Genomic DNA, 25819 nt, shown 5'->3' with positions numbered 1-25819 from the left:
AGCGGCTTCCTCCTTAGGCTGTTCATGGAGACTGCCTTCACGCATGCTCTGTCTGACAGGAAGTTTCCCCCCAGCATAGTGTTCCCCCCTAGTAACACTCTCACACATCAGTTCCTAGTTGCAATCGAGACACTTCTATTGCACACCACATTATATGTAACTCTGGATCGCTACAGTATGTTACTGTAAGACAGGCTATATATATGAGATGTGTGGTAGTAGAACTACAGTATGTTACTGTAAGACAGGCTATAGGAAATATATGAGATGTGTGGTAGTAGACCTACAGTATGTTACTGTAAGACAGGCTATAGGAGATGTGTGGTAGTAGGCCTACAGTATGTTACTGTAAGACAGGCTATATATATGAGATGTGTGGTAGTAGGCCTACAGTATGTTACTGTAAGACAGGCTATATATATGAGATGTGTGGTAGTAGACCTACAGTATGTTACTGTAAGACAGGCTATATGAAATATATGAGATGTGTGGTAGTAGACCTACAGTATGTTACTGTAAGACAGGCTATATGAAATATATGAGATGTGTGGTAGTGGACCTACAGTATGTTACTGTAAGACAGGCTATATGAAATATATGAGATGTGTGGTAGTAGACCTACAGTATGTTACTGTAAGACAGGCTATAGGACATATATAAGATGTGTAGTAGTAGGCCTACAGTATGCTACTGTAAGACAGGCTATATGAAATATATGAGATGTGTGGTAGTAGGCCTTCAGTATGTTACTGTAAGACAGGCTATAAATATATGAGATGTGTAGTAGTAGGCCTACAGTATGTTACTGTAAGACAGGCTATAAATATATGAGATGTGTAGTAGTAGGCCTTCAGTATGTTACTGTAAGACAGGCTATAAATATATGAGATGTGTGGTAGTAGGCCTACAGTATGTTACTGTAAGACAGGCTATAGGAAATATATGAGATGTGTAGTAGTAGGCCTACAGTATGTTACTGTAAGACAGGCTATATGAAATATATGAGATGTGTGGTAGTAGACCTACAGTATGTTACTGTAAGACAGGCTATATGAAATATATGAGATGTGTCATAGTAGACCTACAGTATGTTACTGTAAGACAGGCTATATGAAATATATGAGATGTGTGGTAGTAGGCCTACAGTATGTTACTGTAAGACAGGCTATAGGAAATATATGAGATGTGTGGTAGTAGACCTACAGTATGTTACTGTAAGACAGGCTATAGGAAATATATGCGATGTGTGGTAGTAGGCCTACTGTATGTTACTGTAAGACAGGCTATAGGAAATATATATGAGATGTGTGGTATGCCTACAGTATGTAAACGCACATTCCAATAATTCCATTCAGTAAATTCAGATGAACAATCCTGTATAATGTTTTTAATAGTTTGTTGTTTAGGCTATATTGATCATTTAATTAGTAGGTCCCCTTTCCCTCTTTGCTAGTGCTTTTGGCAGTGTGCCTGTAATATTTTATATAATAAAGTAGCCTACAAAAAAATGTGGTGATGTGTTATCATCACAGCCCTAGTTATGAGATAGATAGGAGCCAGCTACCTAAAGCAGCAATGTCTAAATAGTGCAGAATCACTATAGGCTATCCTTATTTGCCTTGTATATTTACTTAATTTTGTCTGATTTCTGTAAGTTGTATTTTCCTTTCCTTTTTATTCAATTGGCAAAATGTTTGTTTGTACTGTATATTAAAAAAAATTGCTCTGGTATCGGAATAATATTGGTATCGGAAGCATGTCAACCAGCAAATCCTGGCTTGCTGTCTCGACGCAGTTGAGGAAGGGCATTATGAAGTCATTCTCAAGGTAAATGTTGCATGCTCGAACAAGAAGATTATTTAGCAGTGTCTCAAGTAGCTGTTTGATGTAGGGAATGCAATCATAGACTGCACGTGCCTCGTATCCAAGTCTAGTAAAGCATCTCTCTTTGTAGAGGCTAAATGACTTGTGTACCCCAGCTTCCTCTAGAATCAAGTCAAACTAGGGATGTTGTCTTCCCATCTCCCTCATGTGATTACAGTAATGTTGACTTATGACAGCGGATGGCTATTTCACAATCAAATTCACCATACAGTATTTTGTGGAGAAATAAGAGTTAAATGTTGCGAGATGTTGGTAATAATTAGCAGTGTAGGGTTGCTATTAATATTATAGTATGTCAAATTCAATCTGTTGTCTAGCTGTTTTTTGTTTTTTTTATAATTTACCAATAAATATTAGGTCTACGGGCATGGTTCAAAATTGAGGTAAAGAAGGGTCAATTTGATCAGAAATATGTATTAACTCAACATCTGATGGTTTGTGACTACTTCTAGAAGCATAAATAGATTGCTTGACCCCCAAAACATAGGGTTAGACACCACAACCAAGTAAAAAGACCCAAAAATGACAAAGTTATGGCTAAAAATGCGATTTTTCAGGGAAAACGGTGGTCATCCTGGATTTGTGCCCTGCACACTTTTTTCTTGGACCTGAAGCCGAAAATTTTGTCATTTCATGTTGAGATAGGGCAAATGGAATACAAAAAAACGGAGACCTAAGCAAAACAAAAAATGACCCATTTATAGCCCACTCCTAGTTACACCTGCATTTACCCTGCTTTGACAGCTCAAAATGGCTGCTGTGAAAAGGTTTATATAAAGCCAGACGGTGTTTGCTGGCAGTGGATGTCAGTGGTGTGCTGATGGTCAAAGTGAGTCCAAGACAACATGGAACAAGACAAGGCCAGTTTATTTCTCCAGCACAGTTCAGACACAGAGGATACTCAACTACTTTACATGAATAACAGAATAAAAAGACATCCGCAAATCTGTATGCATCCAATATCAACACTCAAAAGTATATAACTCACGTTAGGCACATGCTTTTGGCAATTTCAAAAGTCAAAATGTCATAGAAATCTGATGTTAAATGTAATCTAATATTTTCAATCAAATGTTTAATTAACAATTACAAGTTAAAATATCACACACAGAGTTGGGGCTCATCTCATGATGTAGCCTGTTGAGCTCTGAATAACTGAGCAATAATCATCAATAACTAACTGGCATATGAAAAACAATAGTTCAGTTAGTTTTGATTGATTGATTGATTTAATTTATTTCGAACAATGTTAAAAGGATAAAAATACATTAAATGAACTAAAATAAGAATAAAAAATAAGAAAAAACTAAATTCGAAACAGCAATGGACAATCCACCAAAGTTTCTGTTTCAATACAAATGTGCTAGAAAAGGACGTAGGATGAAGTCTAAAACTTTTCTAGTACTACCCCTTCTTACTACTTTATCAATCAAATCACAATTAGCACAATTAACATCAAAGAATTTAAAAAACGAACAAAGGAAAAAAAAAGACTAAATGCATGGAAACAAATACAACCAACGAAACAGCACGACTTCTTACAAGTCCTCATCTTTGTACCTCATTCCTGTATCCTTTTAATATGTTATCTTTAAAGATTTGTTTAGTTCAGGTAAAAAATCTTACGTTTATTGTAATCTAATATTTTCAATCAAATGTTTAATTAACAATTACAAGTTAAAATATAGCCGCAAGCGGCGATGGGCGGGGTTCAAGCCTTGCGCAGATGACAAAGCTTCTGATTCTGACTAGGACATCCTCCTTGATATATCTGACAAGTTTCGCGATCATTGGACAAACAGGTGTGGAGTTACAGCCTTTTTTATGTTAAGCCACGCCCATTTCTGGCGTTTATGGCGCCCCCTTTCGGTCGAATTGCACAAAATTTGACCCACATGGTCTAGGATGGTCTCCGAAGACCTCCTGCAAGTTTCGTGAAGATTCCTTAATCGGTCATGAAGTTATGACAATTTAGCTGTGAGGCCACGCCCTCTCACAACTTTAACGATCAATATCTCCAAAACGAAAGTAGATTTCACAAATTCCAAATTCAGGATTGTAGAGCTTGCTCCATAGATGCTTCCTGGCGATTTTGGTGCAAATCGGTCCGACGGTCTAGGAGGAGATGTCAAAAATGTGTTTTCCAAACTTTTCCAAATATCTCAAAAACTTTCCAGGCGGACATTATGGCAAACTTGTAGAGCAGGTTCACCTGAACATCTGGAAAAAAAAAGTTTGAAAATCGGACCAACGGCGTGGAAGTTATGGCCTTTAACGTAAAACCGTCGATTATAGCGCCACCTTCAGGCCGATTCGAAAAATCTTTCTTGAGCAGCTACCAGCCAACAATATCTGTCATTGGGCCAAATTTCAGGTCTCTACCATTTACCAACTCACGGGAATTTGCGTTGGGGCAGATGAACAACAAGAAGGACAAGAATAATAATAAACCGGCAGAAAAACAATAGGGTTTCAGCCCCTTCAGGGCTTGAACCCCTAAATATCACACACACAGTTGGGGCCCATCTCATGTAGCCTGTTGAGCTCTGAATCACTGATCAATAGTCATCAATAAGCTATCAATAATCATCAAAAACTAACTGGCATATGAAAAACAATAGTTATGTTAGTTCAGTTACTGTATGTTTATAGCCCCTTATCACAATGTCTCAAAGGGTGTTACATAGCATCATCACAGTATAATATATCATAGTAGATGCTTTTCACTTGACACTAACATACATGATATACTGTACATACAACACATTTTAGATTATTTACACAATAACCTGATTCTGTCTCGTCAAATCTGATACATTTAATGTCCTAAGTCACATATCTGTTGTTGGGATGGAGCCCAATCCAAATCCATTATGAGGAGAAGCACAGATCATGTGATGCAAACACATATTTACCAAGTTGCTTATTAGTATTCACATAAAATAGACATGATGAACAGCACAGAGAGAGAGAGAGAGAGAGAGAGAGAGAGAGAGAGAGAGAGAGAGAGAGAGAAAGAGACTCCTGACACACGTTGCTGTTACAGCATATATGACAACAGACCATGTGACCTGTCCCGTACTTTCTTATTGCTATATCTGGCAACAGATCATTTATTGCTTTAATTAATTCATGTTTAATTATGTTTAAAGTATGTTCATGCCATTTGCACTATGGGCAGTGAATACGCCACTGTCTGTGGCGTGTCTTACTGCTTTATTGCTTGTTGCCTCTTGTTTTTTATTTATATATCTTTTATTTTTTGCACTATGTTGTAACGGAGCCTACAGCACAAGAATTTCACACGTGATACTTGTACTACGGAGTGACAATAAAAATCTTGAATCTTGAATCTTGAATCTAATTAATTATTGTTCAATTCAATTAATGTTTAAGTTTTCAATGTCTAAACGTTTGCTTTGGCAATAAGTACAGTGTTACGTCATGCCAATAAAGCCATTTGAATTGATTTGACAGAGACGGACAGAGAGAGAGAGAGAGAAACGGAGAGAGAAAGAGACAGAGAGAAAGAGACAGAGAAACGGAGAGAGACACACAGAGAGAAACAGAGAGAGACACACAGAGAGAGAAAGAGACACATCCAGAGAGAGAAACGGAGAGAAAGAGATTCAGATTAATTTATTAAGGACTGCACAACAAAGTCGGCAGAATTTGCTTTTGGTACAGCATATTATATTATGGCACATTAGCTACTGTGTCAGCAGAAAAAACATGGACAGTACAGATATGAAAACAATACACAGACAGTACAGGTAGCATATAAACACAAATACAGGACATTCAACATGAACAGAAATGATGGATTGCTTCAGGAGTGAGTAGACTTCAGTGACCTGATGGCAGTGGGGAAAAAGTTGTTTTTGAACCGAGTTGTTTTGGTGGAAATGGATCTATAGCGCCGGCCAGAGGGCAACAGTTGGAACAGCTGGGTGAGATGAGTCAGAAATGATCTTTTGTGCTCTTGTGATTGTGCGTTTATGGTAGAGTGAGTCTAGTGATGGGAGGTGCCTATGATTTTTGAAGCTTTTTTGATTATGCGTTGTAGTTTGTTTCGTGAATGGCTGTCCAGACTGCCGTAAGAGAGAGACAGAGAGAAACAGAGAAAGGGAGAGAGAGAGACGGAGAGAAAGGGACAGAGAGACAGAGAGAAACAGAGAGAGAGATACAGAGAGAGAAACAGAGAGAAAGGGACAGAGAGACAGAGAGAAACAGAGAGAGAAAGAGACATAGAGACACATACAGAGAGAGAAACAGAGAGAAAGAGAGAGACAGAGAGAAACAGAGAAAGGGAGAGACAGAGAGAAAGGGAGAGAGAGACAGAGAAAGGGAGAGAGAGACAGAGAGAAAGGGAGAGAGACAGAGAAAGGGAGAGAGGAGAGAGAAACGTCCTTCCTTCTCTCCATTTCAAACACAATCAATGTATATTTCATTGTTGACATGGTTGTTGTTGTTTGAACTATATAATGTTACAGTAACATCATGTTTTGTGTTTTGTTTGTTACAAACTATTTTCCCCTCCGTCTGTATTACCATGTACTAAGTGCTTTGGCAACACTAATTCACTATGGTCATGCAGAGAGAGAGAGAAAGGGAGAGAGAGAGACACAGAGAGAGAGACAGACACAGAGAGAAGCAGAGAGAGAAAGGGAGAGAGAGAGGGAGAGAGAGAAAGGGAGAGAAAGAGAGAGAGAGAGAGAGACTACAACAGGAGGATTTGGCAATATATTTAATAATTATCTACCAATATTAAAGCAATGTGTTATTTGAAGGCACAAACATTGTATTGACAATGAATGTTAGGTTAGAAAAGACATTTGCCCGATGTTCGTGACTTCCGGTATAAACCACGCCCACTTCCTGTCTTCTATGTGGATACAGAGACAGATCATTGTGTTGGTTAAACAGAGACAGACACAGATAATGATGTTTCTGTAACCTCTAGTCTGTTGTTGTCCATGTGAAGTTACAACTGTTCAGTTACCACATTCACTCCACTCTGTTTAAGTGTGTGTGTGTGGGGGGGGGGGGCACGGTGCCGTGGGTCAGTGTTGTGACGTCTCTCTCTCTCATACAGAGGAAAGGAGAGGAGAAACGGTCACTCCTCTACAGTCAGCCATGACCTGAACAATATGCATGTGTGCATGTGTGTGTGTGTGTATGTGTGTGTGTGTGTGTGTGTGTGTGTGTGTGTGTGTGTGTGTGTGTGTGTGTGTGTGTTGTGTGTGTGTGTGTGTGTGTGTGTGTGTGTGTGTGTGTGTGATCCTGTACAGAGTGAAGCATCATCTCAGCAGCTGTTTGGTCACAGTGTGAGTGTTTCTCTCTCACTCCTCTATCTGACACAGAGACACTGAGCCATCAGAGTTAAACCCAAACGCAGGGTAAAGTGGTTCAGTGAAGGTGGAGGTGAAGGTGTGGAGGTGCATCAGTGTGTCAGAGGAAACTCTGTAGAAGGACAGAGAGCCAGCAGGCCAGTCCAGATACACTGCTACTCTGTTGGAGGGGGAGGGGGAAGATATGTATGTTGATTTCTTATTGTGCAGGGCAATGTAACAATCATCAGAGCAGGCCAGACACCAGCACTTTTCATTATTTCCAATGTGACAGTCATCACGTCCTTTCCTTCTGATTCCTCTGTAAGTCACTCCTATACCAACCTTTCCTTTCCTCTCCACCTCCCAGTAACAGCGACCAGACAGACCATCTCTACACAGCAGCTGAACACAGCTGTCAAATCTCTCTGGGTGATCAGGATATGACTGATACTCTTTCATCATCGTCACCTTTCTGTTGTCTTCAGACAGGAGGAGGTATCTGCATGCTGTGTTTGGGTCCAGTGTGAGTTCACATCCATCTGATGAGACAACAAGACACAACACAGCAGCAGCTTAGAATAGAATAGAACAGAATGTCTTTATTGTCCACTCATCTTTATTGTGTTGGGCTCAGTGCGACTGACAGCACTGTGTGTGCATGTGTGTGTGTGTGTGTGTGCGTGTGTGTGTGTGTGCGTGTGTGTGTGTGTGTGTGTGTGTGTGTGTGTGCATGTGTGTGTGTGTGTGTGTGTGTGTGTGTGTGTATGTGTGTGTGTTGCAGTGTCTTAGTATGTGTGTGTGTGTGTGTGTGTGTGTGTGTGTGTGTGTGTGTGTGTGACAGCACTGTGTGTGTGTGTGTGTGTGTGTGTGTGTGTGTGTTGCAGTGTCTTAGTGTGTGTGTGTGTGTGTGTGTGTGACAGCACTGTGTGTGTGTGTGTGTGTGTGTGTGTGTGTGTGTGTGTGTGGCATGAGGTGGCATAAGGCTGGTTTCACACCGGCGACCCAAGCCTTGCCTATGCCTTGCCTTTACCCACGCTTTTAAATAGGCGTCCGTTTTAGTCAATGAGGCTGTGTACACCGGGCGCCTGAGCGTGAACCCTGCGTGTACCCACGCCTTGCCTGTGCCTTGCCGATTTTATCGAATAGGCGAGAGTTCTATTTTCACGCCGACAAGGCGCGTGCAGGCAGGCTTTTCTGTCAAGCCATGAAAGAAAAACGCGACAATATCCATGGGAACTGGCAAAGTCAACTGAATTTCAAAATAAAATGGAGTTTCTACAACAGTATTGAGCAGAGAGAGAGAGCGAGAGAGAGATTGACGGGTGGCTATCACGTGGGGCTTTCTCCCTGTCGGCAAACAAATCTTCATGAGAGAGAATAGCGACCGAAGAAGCAAGATGGACAATGTTGTTGTGCCAGCACATATTCTTGCAAGATCACCTCTCTAAAATGTCCGACTATAGTCAGACCTGGTTATACATATCCAGCATCAATAGAACATTAAATATATCCGATTTATTTTACCTAGAGTAGAGGCTACCCATGACAATTCTGGACAACACGTGAAAAAATACAGTCGGGAGAGAGGAGAGGCGCTTGTGACTCGGCTCCAGGTTCGGCGTGCAAAAGGCGTGCGGTGTGATCGCAAAAGCGTGTAACAGGTTCACGCCCAGCTCGGCGTAGGCGTGGGTTGAGGCAAGGCAAGGCGTGGGTCGTCGGTGTGAAACCAGCCTAAGGCTGGTTTCACACCGACGACCCAAGCCTTGCCTATGCCTTGCCTTTACCCACGCTTTTTAATAGGCGTCCGTTTTAGTCAATGAGGCTGTGTACACCGGCCGCCTGAGCGTGAACCCTGCGTGTACCCACGCCTTGCCTGTGCCTTGCCGATTTTATTGAATAGGCGTGAGTTCTATTTTGAAGCCGACAAGGCGCGTGCAGGCAGGCTTCTTCTGTCAAGCCATGAAAGAAAAACGCAAGATATCCGTCGGAAATTGCAAAGTCAACTGAATTTCAAAATAAAATGGAGTTACTACAACATGTTGAGCAGAGAGACAAGAGATTGACGGGTGGCTATCACGTGGGGCTTTCTCCCCGTCGGCAAACAAATCTTCATGAGAGAGAATAGCGACCGAAGAAGCAAGATGGACAATGTTGTTGTGCCAGGCTGCCAGCACATAGCCTATTCTTGCAAGATCACCTCTCTAAAATGTCCGACTATAGTCAGACCTGGTTATACATATCCAGCATCAATAGAACATTAAATATATCAGATTTATTTTACCTAGAGGCTACCCATGACAATTCTGGACAACACGTGAAAAAATACAGTCGGGAGAGAGGAGAGGCGCTTGTGACTCGGCTCCAGGTTCGGCGTGCAAAAGGCGTGCGGTGTGATCGCAAAAGCGTGTAACAGGTTCACGCCCAGCTCGGCGTAGGCGTGGGTTGAGGCAAGGCAAGGCGTGGGTCGTCGGTGTGAAACCAGCCTAAGGCTTAGTTCACCGGGGACCCAAGCCTTGCCTATGGCTGGTTTCACACCGACGACCCAAGCCTTGCCTTGCCTCAACCCACGCCTACGCCGAGCTGGGCGTGAACCTGTTACACGCTTTTGCGATCACACCGCACGCCTTTTGCACGCCGAACCTGGAGCCGAGTCACAAGCGCCTCTCCTCTCTCCCGACTGTATTTTTTCACGTGTTGTCCAGAATTGTCATGGGTAGCCTCTAGGTAAAATAAATCGGATATATTTAATGTTATATTGATGCTGAATATGTATAACCAGGTCTGACTATAGTCGGACATTTTAGAGAGGTGATCTTGCAAGAATATGTGCTGGCAGCCTGGCACAACAACATTGTCCATCTTGCTTCTTCGGTCGCTATTCTCTCTCATGAAGATTTATTTGCCGACGGGGAGAAAGCCCCACGTGATAGCCACCCGTCAATATCTCTGTCTCTCTGCTCAACATGTTGTAGTAACTACATTTTATTTTGAAATTCAGTTGACTTTTCCATTTCCGACGGATATTGTGCGTTTTTCTTTCATGGCTTGACAGAAGAAGTCTGCCTGCACGCGTCTTGTCGGCTTCAAAATAGAACTCACGCCTATTCGATAAAATCGGCAAGGCATAGGCAAGGCTTGGGTACACGCAGGGTTCACGCTCAGGCACCCGGTGTACACAGCCTCGTTGACTAAAACGGACGCCTATTAAAAAGCGTGGGTAAAGGCAAGGCATAGGCAAGGCTTGGGTCGTCGGTGTAAGGCTGGTTTCACACCGACGACCTAAGCCTTGCCTTGCCTCAACCCACGCCTACGCCGAGCTGGGCGTGAACCTGCTACACGCTTTTGCGATCACACCGCACGCCTTTTGCACGCCGAACCTGGAGCCGAGTCACAAGCGCCTCTCCTCTCTCCCGACTGTATTTTTTCACGTGTTGTCCAGAATTGTCATGGGTAGCCTCTAGTTAAAATAAATCGGATATATTTAATGTTATATTGATGCTGGATATGTATAACCAGGTCTGACTATAGTCGGACATTTTAGAGAGGTGATCTTGCAAGAATATGTGCTGGCAGCCTGGCACAACAACATTGTCCATCTTGCTTCTTCGGTCGCTATTCTCTCTCATGAAGATTTGTTTGCCGACGGGGAGAAAGCCCCACGTGATAGCCACCCGTCAATATCTCTGTCTCTCTGCTCAACATGTTGTAGTAACTCCATTTTATTTTGAAATTCAGTTGACTTTTCCATTTCCGACGGATATTGTGCGTTTTTCTTTCATGGCTTGACAGAAGAAGTCTGCCTGCACGCGCCTTGTCGGCTTCAAAATAGAACTCACGCCTATTCGATAAAATCGGCAAGGCATAGGCAAGGCGTGGGTACACGCAGGGTTCACGCTCAGGCGCCCGGTGTACACAGCCTCGTTGACTAAAACGGACGCCTATTAAAAAGCGTGGGTAAAGGCAAGGCATAGGCAAGGCTTGGGTCGTCGGTGTGAAACCAGCCTAAAACCAGCCTATGCCTTGCCTTTACCCACGCTTTTAAATAGGCGTCCGTTTTAGTCAACAAGGCTGTGTACACCGGGCGCCTGAGCGTGAACCCTGCGTGTACCCACGCCTTGCCTGTGCCTTGCCGATTTTATCGTTTAGGCGTGAGTTCTATTTTCGAGCCGACTAGGCGCGTGCAGGCAGGCTTCTTCTGTCAAGACATGAAAGAAAAACGCGACAACGAGTTACTACAACAGTGTTGAGCAGAGAGAGAGAGAGAGAGAGAGAGAGAGAGATTGACGGGTGGCTACACGTGGGGCTTTCTCCCTGTCGGCAAACAAATCTTCAGGAGAGAGAATAGCGACCGAAGAAGCAAGATGGACAATGTTGTTGTGCCAGCACATATTCTTGCAAGATTACCTCTCTAAAAAGTCCGACTATAGTCAGACCTGGTTATACATATCCAGCATCAATAGAACATTAAATATATCAGATTTATTTTACCTACCCATGATAATTCTGGACCACACGTGAAAAAATACAGTCGGGAGAGAGGAGAGGCGCTTGTGACTCGGCTCCAGGTTCAGTGTGGAATAGGCGTCCAGTGTGATCGGTTCACACCCAGCTCAAGGTCTGCAGGCGTAGGCGTGGGTTGAGGCAAGGCAAGGCGTAGGTTCTCTGTGTGAACGTAGGCTAAGCCATGCCTGCACATGCCTGCACATGCCTGGACATGCCTGGACATGCCTGCACATGGACATGCCTGCACATGCCTGGACATGCCTGCACATGCCTGCACATGCCTGCACATGCCTGGACATGCCTGCACATGCCTGGACATGCCTGCACATGCTCTGACATGCCTGCACATACCTGCCCAGAGACTGTGTGTGCGTGCGTGTGTGTGTGTGTGTGTGGGGGGGGGGGGGGGGGGGGGGGGGGTGGGGGGGGGGGGGGGGGGGTATTTACTGGTATTTACTGAGTATTTATTCTTCTGACTTTGTAAGATGATATAACAAACCTGTGTGAACTGTGTCTCACTATACTTGACATTGATAGATCGTGACGTCTGATGTTGGCTTGATGTGAATGTGATGTTTTGATGGGTTTGTTGGTATCGGGGGGGGGAGGTATTTCCTTTGTCATTTGAAACAGTGTTTTGGAGGTTGACTCACACCACTCATTTCAAGTCATTTCATGACCAGGCTATTAGCCTCTATAACAATAAGCTGCAGCTTATATCTCCATAAAAGATCCACCTTTAGCCTGCTGGAACACCTGTCAATCATTCCCTGTCTGTTGAGTGAGGTGGTGGTATGTCTGTCTGCCTGCGCTGTGTCTGATATTCATTAAGGGACTAGTTTGTGTCTGTGTGTTTGCTTCTTACAGTGATGCAATATGATTAAAAAAAGCAAGTAATTTCTTTATCTTCAGCTCTCCCCTCCTCTCATAGCCTACAGTAGGATATCCTCTCTCACTCTCATCCTCTCTGAAAATAGCCTACCTAACGTTTAAGTGTTGGAATGTTTCCCCTTTTGACTTTTTACAACATCGTCGGATATTTCAATTAAAAAACGTGCTCTCCTCCTCCCACCATGTGCTACAGTGGCTCATTTTTCATTGTTTCTCTGACAATAGCCTCGTTAAACTAAACTTTCCTGTATTTGGTCCGAAAGTCCAAACTATCCCAAAAATGCTTTCACACTGCAAGCGATGGTGCAGTTTGATCCAGACCGAGACCACCTCTTTTCATCGGACCAAGGACCGGGCGTTTGGTCCCCCTGCACAGGTACTATAAAATCTCACAGCCTTTTTTCAGAATATATAAAGGGCATCCAAATGATCCCGCCAGCTCCGGACTGATGAACCTCTGGTCCCTCTTGATCTTGTCTTGATCCCGATCTACAGTATCTGACCTCTGTATAAGCTACTTCTACTGACCTCTTTTTATCCTTAATTCTATCATTCACACTGCAGGAGTTAACTGTGCTCTTATTCTTCTTTTTCTCGCTCTCTTCCTACCTCGATAACCATTGTGTTTACATGCATGTTGTAAGTAAGCGGTTTTGCTGTCATAACTATGAAGGCGAAGTAGTTCATTTTCATCTGTGTGAGCTGAACTTTGAGCTAAGCTCTTGTGAAGTGTGAACTTGCACAACACTGCAGATAACATTACCTACGCTTTCTGTTACTCTAACCAGGGGTGCCAGACTCATATTAGGTTGTGGGCCGGATTTGTTCAAATAAGACCTCATGGGGGCCAGATTAAGTTTAGGCTATTTGACTCATCAACACGTGGATATTTATTATTTGAAATAGCTTAGTGCCATAAGTGGCACAGAAAGCATGTTTCCTATTCATACATGTATTAACAATAATTACGCTACATATTGTGGTTGATGATGAGAGAATGATAAATTGCATGTTGGCACATGAAAACCAAACCACAAAATTACAAAGTAGAGTAGTAGAATAGGCTACTAGCCTGTCATATGTGCTAGAGAAGACATTTCCTACAACTATTCCCAATAATAATTACATACATATTGTGTTTGAATATCTGAGTAATGAATTAATTCATTATCTGTCTAGAATAGGTTCAGATACCGTGGTTAGCTGTCCTGTAGGTTTAGGACCAGTAGGTTTAAGGCTGTTTTAATGTTAGATGTTAGACAGGTGTCGACAGGTGTCTCACGAAAAGTGTTGGATGAGACTGAGACTCAAAGGACGTATCGGGAGAGATCGAGACATCTGCACACACACACACACACACACACACACACACACACACACACACACACACACACACTACGGTAGCTAATTTGACATAGTAAATTAACGGACACAAGACGTCTCTATTGCTGTTTTATTGCCAGTTACATCAACACTAAAGGTTTAAATATACTTCTGTGTCCGTCTTGACTTGGAGCCTTGCCGGCAGCAGCTAGTCCTGTATACTCGAACATCAGCTTGACGAGGGGTCGCAGGGAAGTCTGCAACAAAAAAAATAGTAAATTGTTTCACTGGGATTTCAGTGACTACAAGTTAGCCCAAGGAAAGAATGTAGTGCTACAGTATACTTATTAATAGCTTTCATTCTCTCCTGTTAACTCCCCATCATCATCATCATCAGTATATAAATGGGAGCTGGGGCTCTTTCTGTCTGTCTGTCTGTCTGTCTGTCTGTCTGTCTGTCTGTCTGTCTGTTTGTTTTTCTGTTTCTCTGTCCCACTGTGATGTCATAAATCCCACTGTGACATCATCCGTGATGTCATAAATCCCACTGTGACATCAGTGATGTCATAAATCCCACTGATGTCATAAATCCCACTGTGACATCATCAGTGATCTCATAAATGTGACATCATCAGTGATGCTGGTCTCAGCCGAGCTGCGGGCAAGGCAGTGCAGCGGCCGATCTGCGAATACAAGCTGCAGGGCCAGCTTGGCGAGCTGCAGGATTTGAGGAATCGAGGGCGCGAGATCCCTAGTTATATTATACTTGTGCTGTTCACGTCATTTGCGTCGAATCACATTTTTGAGGAGCTGCACGCAGGCTGTGCCGGGAGGCTCAGCTGCAGCGCACCCCTCGGCGTATTCGGCGAGGGGTTTAATGTGGAAGTATGTAAAGCCTTTAAGAGTTGCAGAACTTTCCCCTTAGTTCATTGCTTTTTATGTGTAAAAGTCTTCTGTGTCGACTTGTAGGCTGTTTTACTGCCAATAAGTTAAGCTGCAGAACAGAGGAATCATCATCACCTGTAGCCAGTCGCTACAGAGGCTTTTTCCCCTTCAACCCAAAACATCTGAAACTGTTTCTGTAAGGTACTGTCCTCTATGGATAGAAGTGATGAGTTGAGGTGGGGTGCATGAGTGTGTGTCTGTGTAGGTGTGTGGAGGTGAGGTGGGGATGGCATGCAGGTTGGTTAGCTGGGAGAGTGGACGTTGAGAGAGTGGAGTATGGAGGTTTGATGGGCTTGGGGAAAGGTTGGAAAATGAGTCAAATACATCTAAACAGAATGTAACTATGGAATTTTATTTGGAAGAACAAAAACAATAAATATTTTACAACTGGAAGGTGTGTTTGTATGCTGAAACTTGCTCAATAATCATAAAGTTGAAAAAAAAACTGCATGGGGGGTCAGATCTGGCCCGCGGGCCGAATCTCTGACATGCCGGCTCTAAACCAAACATGGCTGCTCCTGGCTTGCCACTACAGCAGACTTCCTGCAACAACGCAACTCTCACGAGACTTGAGCGAGACTCTCATGAGACTTAATCAAGCAGAAGGGATATCTGTGTAATAATGTACAATTTAACAATTAAATTGTGTCTTGCTCACATTAGTTACAGACACAAAAAGTTATGAAAATATGGTCCAGGTTGAAAAATACCAAGATTTTCCTTGAAGGCTCTGTTGCAGCTGGTAACAAGTCTGGCTAAATTGTTAACTGGCTTTGTGAAATAGAAAATCCTGGACTTAAGCCAATTTGTCAAAAAATGACTGAGTTAGCAGCAAAGTGAAACACGACCTGATCTGGTTATTTGTTCATTTATTGAGTTTGATCATTAATTTCTCAGCAGTTTGATGATGTCACATGATGTCATCATCCTGAGTCAGTAGGATGTGAATGTAGATGTGGTGTAGATGGACTTTCTATCTCAGTAATTGAATGTGCTCCTTTGTTTTCATGAATCAAACTAAATACACACTTACATTTCCTCAGGCCTGGTTTCAGCCTCTGCTCTCCACCATGATCCACCCTGGAGGAATAAACAAAGTCAGACCAGCAGATTATCTTTGATGATGGAAACATGGACATTTAATATCCTTCAATATGAAGGAGCTCCACTCATGTCCTCCATTAAACATTAAACATTATTCCTCATCTTCTCAGTCTGACAGAGAAAATGTGTGTGACTCTCAGCCTTCTAGCATACGTTGGCTCTCAATACCTGAGGGAGTCCAGTCTCCAGTGTGGATCCTCCAGTCCAGCAGTGAGCAGTTCTCCTGAGGCTCCTGGATGATTGTAGCTCAGGTCCAGCTCTCTCAGATGGGAGGGGTTGGAGCTCAGAGCTGAGGCCAGAGAAGCACAGCCTTCCTCTGTGAGCAGACAGCCTGACAGCCTACACACACACACACACACACACACACACACACACACACACACACACACACACACACACACACACACAGCAAATCATTTTCTTCAGTGATATAGTTTGTAGTTATAGTTTGATAATTATCTGTTAAATGTTTCCTTTTTTTCCAAATAAAGGAGAAGTCGGGGGGGGGGGGGGGGGGGCACAATAAAATCGGAAGCTTGGACCCTCCACGTGGGTCCGGGGGCATACTCCCCCGGAAGTTTTTTTTTATTTTTTCCTCCTTTTTTTCAATCAATCAATTTAATTGGTGCACTTTGAGAGCAAAATTAAGAGGCTAGATATTTGAAGAACTACACACATACTCAATACATGCCTTTTGTAATCCCCGTTTTTATAACCCTTCAAGATCTTCTTACCTTCATGTATTAATATTTAGCGTTTACCTTTTAAGATGAAAGGCAGTCAATTAATCGAATGTTTAACATAAAGAACATTTCTTTATTCTCCTCCATCTCTCCCTTCAATCCCATCTCTCTAATAGAGTACCGCAGGAATGAGTCTGGTCATGATGTTTGGTCGCACTGATGGAATAATTCCTATAGGCTAATAGGCTATCAATAAAAAAATAATGATAATACAATTTAAAAAGGCTGCTGAACTGAATCGACACGGTACGTGCGGGCATAGATTTCATTTATAAAAAATAACCTATTTTGTGGTATTTGCAGTAGTCGCATATCTCCATATTTCATACAAGGACTATGCTGGAAATAATATGAAGTTCAATCACATCATACAGGCCAAAAGCAACACAGTTGCAGCTGCAAAATGCAGGAGTAGCCTAGATATGAATAATCTGTGTGCAGGCGATCCCATATTAAATTGCTTAGATAGTAGTAGGCTATTCTGACATGTATGACCATGTCCAACCCAACGTCAGCCTCAGCTCCATTGCGCACACGGCACCGTGCGCTTTGGAGACGTTTATGTAACCTTTTTACGTCGGTTTAGTGATATTTCTCCACTCACGTTCAGCTGTAATCAACCTACTTGAGAGCACAAAAATGAATATATAAAAACATATTCCAAAGTGGTAGTAGGGCTTAATTTAAATGTAGCCTGCAACAAGTGCAAGGCTTCAGTCCTCGATTAATTCAACAGGAGCCATGTTTTCTTTTTCTTTTTCATTTGAATGCAATGTATTTTTCATATGGGGACCATATGAATGGCATTGGTGACTCAATTCAGATGTTTTGCTCTCAAGTGGCACATATCTGATATGTGTCATGACAGTGTGAGCAGCAAAAAAGCACATGGATCAGGATATTGTCAGGTCCGATTCAGGCCTCAGTCACATGTGGAAATAAATCAGATATGAATCAGACATGGCCCAATGCGATGTGACTGGAATCTAAGCGGACATATCAGATATTTCCTCTCATTGCGAGTCGCACCTGATTGAAAATGTGTGTGTCTTCAGCTTCCAGAGGCTGTAGGCTACTCAGCTGTTGACATGTGTGTGTGTGTGTGTGTGTGTGTGTGTGTGTGTGTGTGTGTGTGTGTGTGTGTGTGTGTCTTCAGCTTCCAGAGGCTGTAGGCTACTCAGCTGTTGACATGTGTGTGTGTGTGTGTGTGTTCAGCTTCCAGAGGCTGTAGGCTACTCAGCTGTTGACTGCAGTGTGTTTCGCCCCCGTTCCGACAATAAGGCTTTAATCAAAACATCGGTCCGTAAGTCCAATTTTGTTCAAAATGCCTCCTGAAATGCATCTCTCAATGCACAGATGATTATATCCAAACAGCTCTATTTTCAAACTCCAATTGTCTCCAAAAAATAACAGGCTACATCATCTCTTTTACTTTCGCTTGGTCATTCTGTGATTATATATCCTACGTGTCAGTTTCTTAAATGTTGGAGGTTCATAAAAAGGAAATATCCTCAGATGCAGCCTGTTTATTTGATAGGCTAATTATTTATTTTGCTTTCTGCTTCACAAGGAACCCGCTTATGTGAAATATTCCTGCACATCAGAGTCTCAATAATCAGGTGGACAAATCAACTACTTGAGAAACACGGTAAAATAATGTCCGCACAAGAATTATGCTCCCAGTCAGTTTATTATTAACGTTTCTATCAAAGGAGGAGGAGAAAGATACTGTTTACCATGCAGCTCTTTTCATGTGCTTAATATCAGCACGAGGATTTAATATTCATTTAATATTTCTGGACTTGGTGAGTCAGTGGTGCTTGAGAATGAGTTTAGGAAGCATATTGTGTGGTTCCCTATCTCTATAATATCTCTATATTTCTATAATATTCCTGTAGGGACTTGTGCTGTACCGTCTGGTCTGTGCTACTCAATCATGAGTTTATTCCTCATGTACACATGCAGGTTGTTTCAAGTGAAGCAAGTGTAAAGTGCAAGTGTAAACACACACATATCAGATATGGGTCACTTTTAAAAGTAGTGTAAGCAGAAGGTCAAATAAATCAGATGCAGGCAAAAAGTTGGATCTGAGCATCAAGACCTGCAGTGTAAATGCAGCCTTAGAGACTGTAGAATTACTATTTTGATCAGTTTCACCGTTTTCTCTTGATCAACATTACAGATAGTTCAGGAACAAAATCATTCTAATAAGAAAACATATTTCCAGATTTGGGTCCGAGATAGACAATCATTGTCCAGCCTCATGTCCAGAGTGTGGAGTGAGTGAGTGAGCGGTTGGGGGTGAGAGGGAAAGCGAGCGAGACAAGATTATTATAGCCTATAAACAGTTAATAAATAGTTGATTAATAGTTACATGGCACTTTTAGAAACCATTAATGTCCCCGTGCTATTTAATTTCATGAATGGAGGCAGTTACGTGGCTGGATTTTTTGGAAGATAGCCAAGTTGGTGAGTAAACAAGTGAATGTCGAATCGTTTCTTTTCCTCCATCTGCCAGTTTGAAACGTGAAAACGCAACAAGAAGATGAGTGTTGCATTAGGCTATATATTCGAGACGTAACTTTTGTGGAGAAATAAATTGAAAACTAGTCAGATATGACTTGAATGCCACTTGTAAAAATCATCTTTTCCACCGTTTAACTTTAGTGCAACTACTATTTTGACTGGTGGCTTTTGGGCGATGTGGACATCACCCACATGGCTTTTGGACATCTCCACCCCACGCTATCGCCTGAATAATGCATAGAAGGTTTTTCATGGAGTGGAGAATTACTTTCTGAAATCTATCTCTTGATGTAGTCTACATTGATTAATGTCATTAAAAGTCTGTTTAGCATAAACACTATTCCTGGCTGCAGTCTGCAGACTAGTGTGCAGCACACTAACGTCTCCACCCCCCCCCTCCTCTCTAGTCTCTACACCCCCCCCCCCCTCTCTAGTCTCTACATGCCCCCCCCCCCTCCTCCTCTCTAGTCTATACACCTCCCCCCCTCCTCTCTAGTCTCTACACCCCCCCCTCTCTAGTCTCTACACCCCCTCCCTCCTCCTCTCTAGACTCTACACCCCCCCCTCTCTAGTCTCTACACCCCCCCCCCTCCTCTCTAGTCTCTACACCCCCCCTCCTCCTCTCTAGTCTCTACACCCCCCCCCTCCCCTCTAGTCTCTACACCCCCCCCTCTCTAATCGCTACACCCCCCCCCCCTCCTCTCTAGTCTCTACACCTCTAGTCTCATATTAACAGTTGACCCAAGCATCGGGTTCGTTTTTTCATTTTAGTTCTTGACTCAAGAAGACTTCATTTGTAAACACATATAAATGTCATTCTTAAAATGAAATAACACCTGTTTTATACTCCCTGGAGTGCACATAAAAGATTATTTAGTTGATTTATGTGAAGATGATTTAGTGAAAATGTTTTAATTACCTCTTGATTCGTAATAGAAATATACAAAAAATGAAAGGCCCAATCCGTCAATACTCACTATTACTGACGCCGGTGGCCGTTAGTGTAACTGCAGGCAGCGTGTGAACGAGCTGACGCGCGGTCACCATACTCGCACGCGCACAAGCAGTTGCCTGGCAAACAGCAGAGCTGTTCCTTGCTTTGTAACGTTAACTCATAAAAGTCACTTGAAAACGGCAACCTGGACAATTTATCGGTCAGATCAGCCTCGAGATGCCCAGGAAGGATTCTGGATGCATTAGGGGACGTTATTGTGGCATGTTTGGTCGTGTTTTGGCTTGCGTTGGCTGCGGGTAAGTTGATACTCATGTTAGCACAAGCCAGGAAATAGCCTGCTCCCCCTGTATGTACGGTACCGTGTAATGCCTGGAGTTGACCAAACTGAACAATCAAACAATGTTTCATAAGCATAACAGTAACGTTAGGCATATTTACGACTATTAAATTCATTATCCACACAAGACGGTAACGTTATTAGTGGGGCTGGTGGTCATTTCTATAAATGTAAATTAATATTAGTTAGCCGCGATTAGCATCAAGCCAACGTTACTAGTATGTGCAGTCCCACTGCAGCCAACTGCAGTCAGAGCCTGCTGGCTGCGGGAAGTGGACTCATGTTAGCACAAGCCAGGAAATAGCCTGCTCCCCCTGTATGTACGGTACCGTGTAATGCCTGGAGTTGACCAAACTGAACAGTCAAACAATGTACCGTAAGCATAACAGACAGTAGGCTAACGGTAGGCATATTTCCGACTGTTAGATTCATTATCAACACAAGACAGTAACGTTATTAGTGGGGCTGGTGGTAATTTCTATAAATATAGCTAAATCTATTAGTTAGCCGCGTATAGCATCAAGCTAACGTTATGGTTCTAATAGGCAGACTCACAACCGCAGCTAACTACAGTCAAACAATAATGTTCCATGACCATAAGCATAACGGTAGTAACGTTAGGGTTGCATTACTTCACACAAGACGGTAATGTTAGCAGAGTTTCTGACCAGGTGGTCAGATACTTGTACTACGGAGTGACAGTAAAAATCTTGAATCTTGAAAATCCATTAGCAAGCAGCTAACGTTAATCTGGTCAAAACCACATTACAGTAGCTACAAGCAGCAAGTTTCCTTCATGAACCGAAAACACAGTCCTGACTCTAGTTTCCCCCCGATGTCGGTCACCTGCTGCTGTCTGGCCAGACGGGCTTCATTAGATAAATATTTATTTATTTAGTCTGGACTTTTTCTGGAGTCTGTGTTGTTGTTTCCTTTAGCTAGCAGCTAGCGACGAACGTAACGTTAAAAGCTACTTCAGCCATTTCCTGTTAGCGTCTAGGACAAGAGACAAGCTCGTGAATGCGCGAGACGTCACATCCTCTAGCTGTGGCGGGAGATGCTATCCATGCTATTTATTTCTCGCCAGAACCGACGGAATGGGCCTTTAAATAATTATCACATAAATACATAAATATCTGATTACTATAATGAGGTGAGGGGTGCCACACGGCCCACCTGCATACGAGAGCATGTGAAGCGCGCAAGACCTCGAGGGGGAACCAGCGAGGCACAGTAGAAATGAGCGCTGCCAGTTCAGCTAGAAAGGAACGCGTGAAGCCTGCAATATTTAGTGTATTAAAAAAAAAAAAGTACAAATGAAGATAGGCCTATCTGTTTTTGCAGGTGAACTTTTCTATTTCAACAAGAGGCAGTGAGGTGAGAAAGTAATGACATGTTCTCTCAGAGAAGAATGTTGGGTTTCACATCACATCAGCAGGAAAATGAGAGTTCAGGTATTTTCTCTGATATTAATGTGCACGTAAAACAGAATTTAAACAGGCTGTTGAATAGTAACAGTGATCCTGACCTGAGAGTCTCCAGTCTGCAGTGTGGACTCTGCAGTCCAAAAGAGAGCAGCTTCACTGATGCATCTTGCAGGTCATTGTCACTCAGGTCCAGCTCTCTCAGACTAGAGGACTGGGAGCTAAGAACTGAGGCCAGAGCTTCACAGCTTCTCTCTGACAGCTGACAGCCAGTCAGCCTGAAGTGTGATGAAAAAACAACATTGAAAATGTTTATTTCCCTCCTCACAACATATATTGAATCTATCCAGTTAGTATACACTTACAGAGCTTTATTGGAGGCTTTGACCACTGGCAGCAGCCTTAGAAGAACCTCCTCTGAAGCTGAGTATTTCTTCAGGTCAAACATGTCCAGGTCTTCTTCTGATGACACTAAGATGAAGGCCAGAGCCGACCACTCGGTAAGGGAGAATTTCTCTGTGGAGAGACTTCCGAAACTCATGTGGTCTTGGATCTGCTTCACAAGAGACCGGTCATTCAGCTCATTCAGACAGTGGAACAGATTGATGATTCTCTCTGAAGACGGATTCTCCCTGATCTTTTCCTTGATGTACTGGACTGTATCCTGATTGGTCTGTGAGCTACTTCCTATCTGTGGCAGCAGACCTCGTAGGAGAGTCTGATTGGTCTCCAGTGAAAGACCCAGGAGGAAGCGGAGGAACAAGTCAAGGTGTCCATTTGGGCTCTGTGAAGCCTTGTCCACAGCACTCTGGTAGAAGATAGTTTCGGGTTTATTTTCTAACGTGTGCTCGTCTAACATGGCTCCTGGCTGTTCTGTTTTTTTCTTTCTTCTTTGTTTTGCTTTCTTCAAAAGGGAGAATGGCCATTTACTCATGAACCCTTTCCTGGACATTGATTCAGAATAGTCACCAGTGTGGGAGGTTGACTGATGTTCTGACTGGTTTTCTGACAGCAGATTGACAGATTTGTCTGTGGAGGTTGACTGATGTTCTGACTGGTTTTCTGACAGCAGATTGACAGATTTGTCTGTGGAGGTTGACTGGTTTTCTGACAGCAGATTGATAGATTTGTCTGTGGAGGATGACTGGTTTTCTGACATCAGATTGATAGATTTGTCTGTGGAGGTTGATTGTGGTTCTGACAGCAGATTGACACCAGAGTCAATGAATGAGATGATGACATGAACAGCAGCCAGAAACTCCTGAATGCTCAGATGGACAAAGCAGAAGACCTTGTCCTGGTATAGCCCACACTCCTCTTTAAAGATCTGTGTGAACACTCCTGAGTACACAGAAGCTGCTCTGATATCAATACCACACTCTTTCAGGTCAGCTTCATAGAAGATCAGGTTGCCTTTCTCCAGCTGCTCAAAAGCCAGTTTTCCCAGAGAAAGAATCATGTGTGGATCTGTCTCAGCTCTCTCATGATACTTGATGTTCAGTTTGGACTGAACCACCAGGAAGTGGATGTACATCTCAGTCATGGTCTTGGGCAGTTCTCCTATCTCAGTGGTTTTCAACACACATTCCAGAACATTAGCAGTGATCCAGCAGAAGAGTGGGATGTGGCACATGATGAGGAGGGTTCGTGAAGTTTTGATGTGGGAGATGATTCTCGTGGCCTGCTTCTCATCTCTGAATTTCTTCCTGAAGTACTCCTCTTTCTGTTGGTCAGTGAAGCCTCTCACCTCGGTCACCACGTCAACACACTCAGGAGGGATCTGATTGGCTGCTGCAGGTCGTGTGGTCATCCAGAGGCGAGCAGCGGGAAGCAGTTTCCCCTTGATGAGGTTTGTCAACAACACGTCCACTGAGGTCGACTCTGTGACATTAGTCACAATCTCATTGTTCTGGAAGTCTAGAGAAAGTCGACACTCATCCAGACCGTCAAAGATTAACACAACCTGGAACTTGTCAAACCTACAGATTCCTGCTTCTTTGGTCTCAGGAAAAAAGTGATGAAGAAGTTCCACCAGGCAGAACTTTTTCCCTTTCAGCAGATTCAGTTCTCGGAAAGTGAATGGAAATATGAACTCTATATCCTGGTTAGCTTTGTCTTCAGCCCAGTCCAGAGTAAACTTTTGTGTTAAGACTGTTTTCCCAATGCCAGCCACTCCCTTTGTCATCAATGTTCTGGTTGGTTTGTCTCTTCCAGGTAAGGGTTTAAAGATGTCTTCACATTTGATTGTTGTTTCTGGTCTGGCTGGTTTCCTGGATGCTGCTTCAATCTGCCTGACCTCATGTTCATCATTGACCTCTCCACTCCCTCCCTCTGTGAGGTAATGCTCTGTGTACATCTGACCCAGAAGTGTTGGGTTTCCTGCGTTAGCAATCCCCTCAAACAAACACTGAAACCTCTCCTTAAGACTGGATTTGTGTTGTTGTTGTGGATGTTGATGTTGAGTTTCTGAAAGAACAAATGAACAATGAGCAGATGTTTCAGTAAACATGAGAAATGTGAACATTTCCTGGTAAATGTGTATCTCCACTCCATGACATCTCTTCAGCTCATCACTGGTGAGTGAACAAACAGGTCCTGACTGTGTGCAGCTCAGTGTGAAAGACAACTGCTGTGCTGCTGTTTTGTTTCCCAGTGTGCACCACTGTGTTCAGCGTATTACACTCACATTAACAACTTAATAATTTTACCAGATTATCCAGAGGGATTTCACTCATTTACTTTTCTATCTTGTAATGAATATATCTTGTTTGGCCAATGTTTATGTTTTCAGCAGTTTGGACATGGTCAGGGCTTTTTTTTATTTAAAACTATAGCCACTATACGCCGTAAAGTTCCAACATGGTGGCTACTCAGTTTGTTGATCTGGAATGTTCTTGTTGGAATGGATTATTTGGCTTATTCCAAACAAATAATGACTCAAATATATTCAGAAAAATAAAACAGGCCTTTACAAGTCAAATTAGATCAAAATAAGCCAAACTCAAGTTAAATGTTCTCTATAATAATTTGTTTCTTGTTTCGTTTGTTGCGGTTGAGAACTCTGGCTTGATGGCGTCTTCCAGCTATGGCTTGCATACCTCATTCAAATTAATTAGATGGGGAGGACAAAACTGGCTCCAACAGACATGATTCACCCATTCTCCACCATCTTTGCTCTCTCTCCATGACATTAAAGCTGTGAAAGCTTCTTACTTCTCTGCAGCTCCTCAGCCAGCTCCTTCTGCTTTATTCTCCTCAGGAAGAGCAGTGTGATGTTTAGAAAAGCCTCTCTGCTGCTCCTCCTCTGCTCTTCCTCCTCAGTCTCCACCTCCTCCTCATCCTCCCTCTGACTCTCTGAGCATTCTGCCTCATCTGGACTCAGAACGCTCTGGAACCCTCTCAGCTCCTTCTTCACAAAGGTGATGATGTTCTCCTCAAGCAGCTGGAACAGAATAATATACATATTAAACCTTCATACTAAAATCTGCAGACAAAATCAAAGACAAAACACAAAATCAAATACATCTTACAGAGAGTGAAAGCCCGGACTGATCTAAAGAGTGCAGCATGGAGATTCAACATGATCTCACAAATAATTATCAAATAGAAATGTTAACCCAAAGCGCAAAACATTCTAGTTTCACAACAATGGTTCTAAAATTGTTGAATGTGAATGTCACTTTCTGCCTCAATCCACAGCTACTTCCTGGTTACCGAGCCGGGCGTGGCCACCGAGTCGCCCCAGTAGCGAGTTGTGAGAGCCTCGTCCTCGCCTCATCTCCGGCCTGCCTGGGCCCCGACCTCTAGCGGCCAAACAACCGTTACTTTTAATTTTGATGGCGTTTTTGTGA

At 43.0% G+C, this 25819-nt stretch overlaps 2 protein-coding genes across 2 annotated transcripts in view; both read right to left on the bottom strand.

The window, feature by feature from the left end:
* LOC310775920 (NLR family CARD domain-containing protein 3-like) overlaps positions 1-25819 on the bottom strand; it is a gene marked incomplete at its 3' end in the record, with an annotated part of 420457 nt that overhangs the window by 158838 nt on the left and 235800 nt on the right. The gene's annotated exons all lie outside the window — the stretch shown is intronic.
* On the bottom strand, positions 7227-25746 carry LOC310774944 (NLR family CARD domain-containing protein 3-like; the record flags this gene model as incomplete). Its single annotated transcript, XM_083635034.1, has 8 exons — positions 7227-7739; positions 14733-14830; positions 15913-15959; positions 16152-16322; positions 22073-22246; positions 22334-22805; positions 23145-24434; positions 25683-25746. 8 exons carry the CDS (start codon positions 25744-25746, stop codon positions 7227-7229), a joined length of 2829 nt encoding a protein of 942 aa, XP_083491160.1.

The sequence above is a fragment of the Poromitra crassiceps genome, assembly GCF_964638095.1.
Source record: "Poromitra crassiceps genome assembly, chromosome: 4".
Classification (NCBI taxonomy): Eukaryota; Metazoa; Chordata; class Actinopteri; order Beryciformes; family Melamphaidae; genus Poromitra; species Poromitra crassiceps.
Note: the sequence above shows the minus strand (reverse complement) of the source record. Positions and strands in the feature narration are given on the sequence as shown.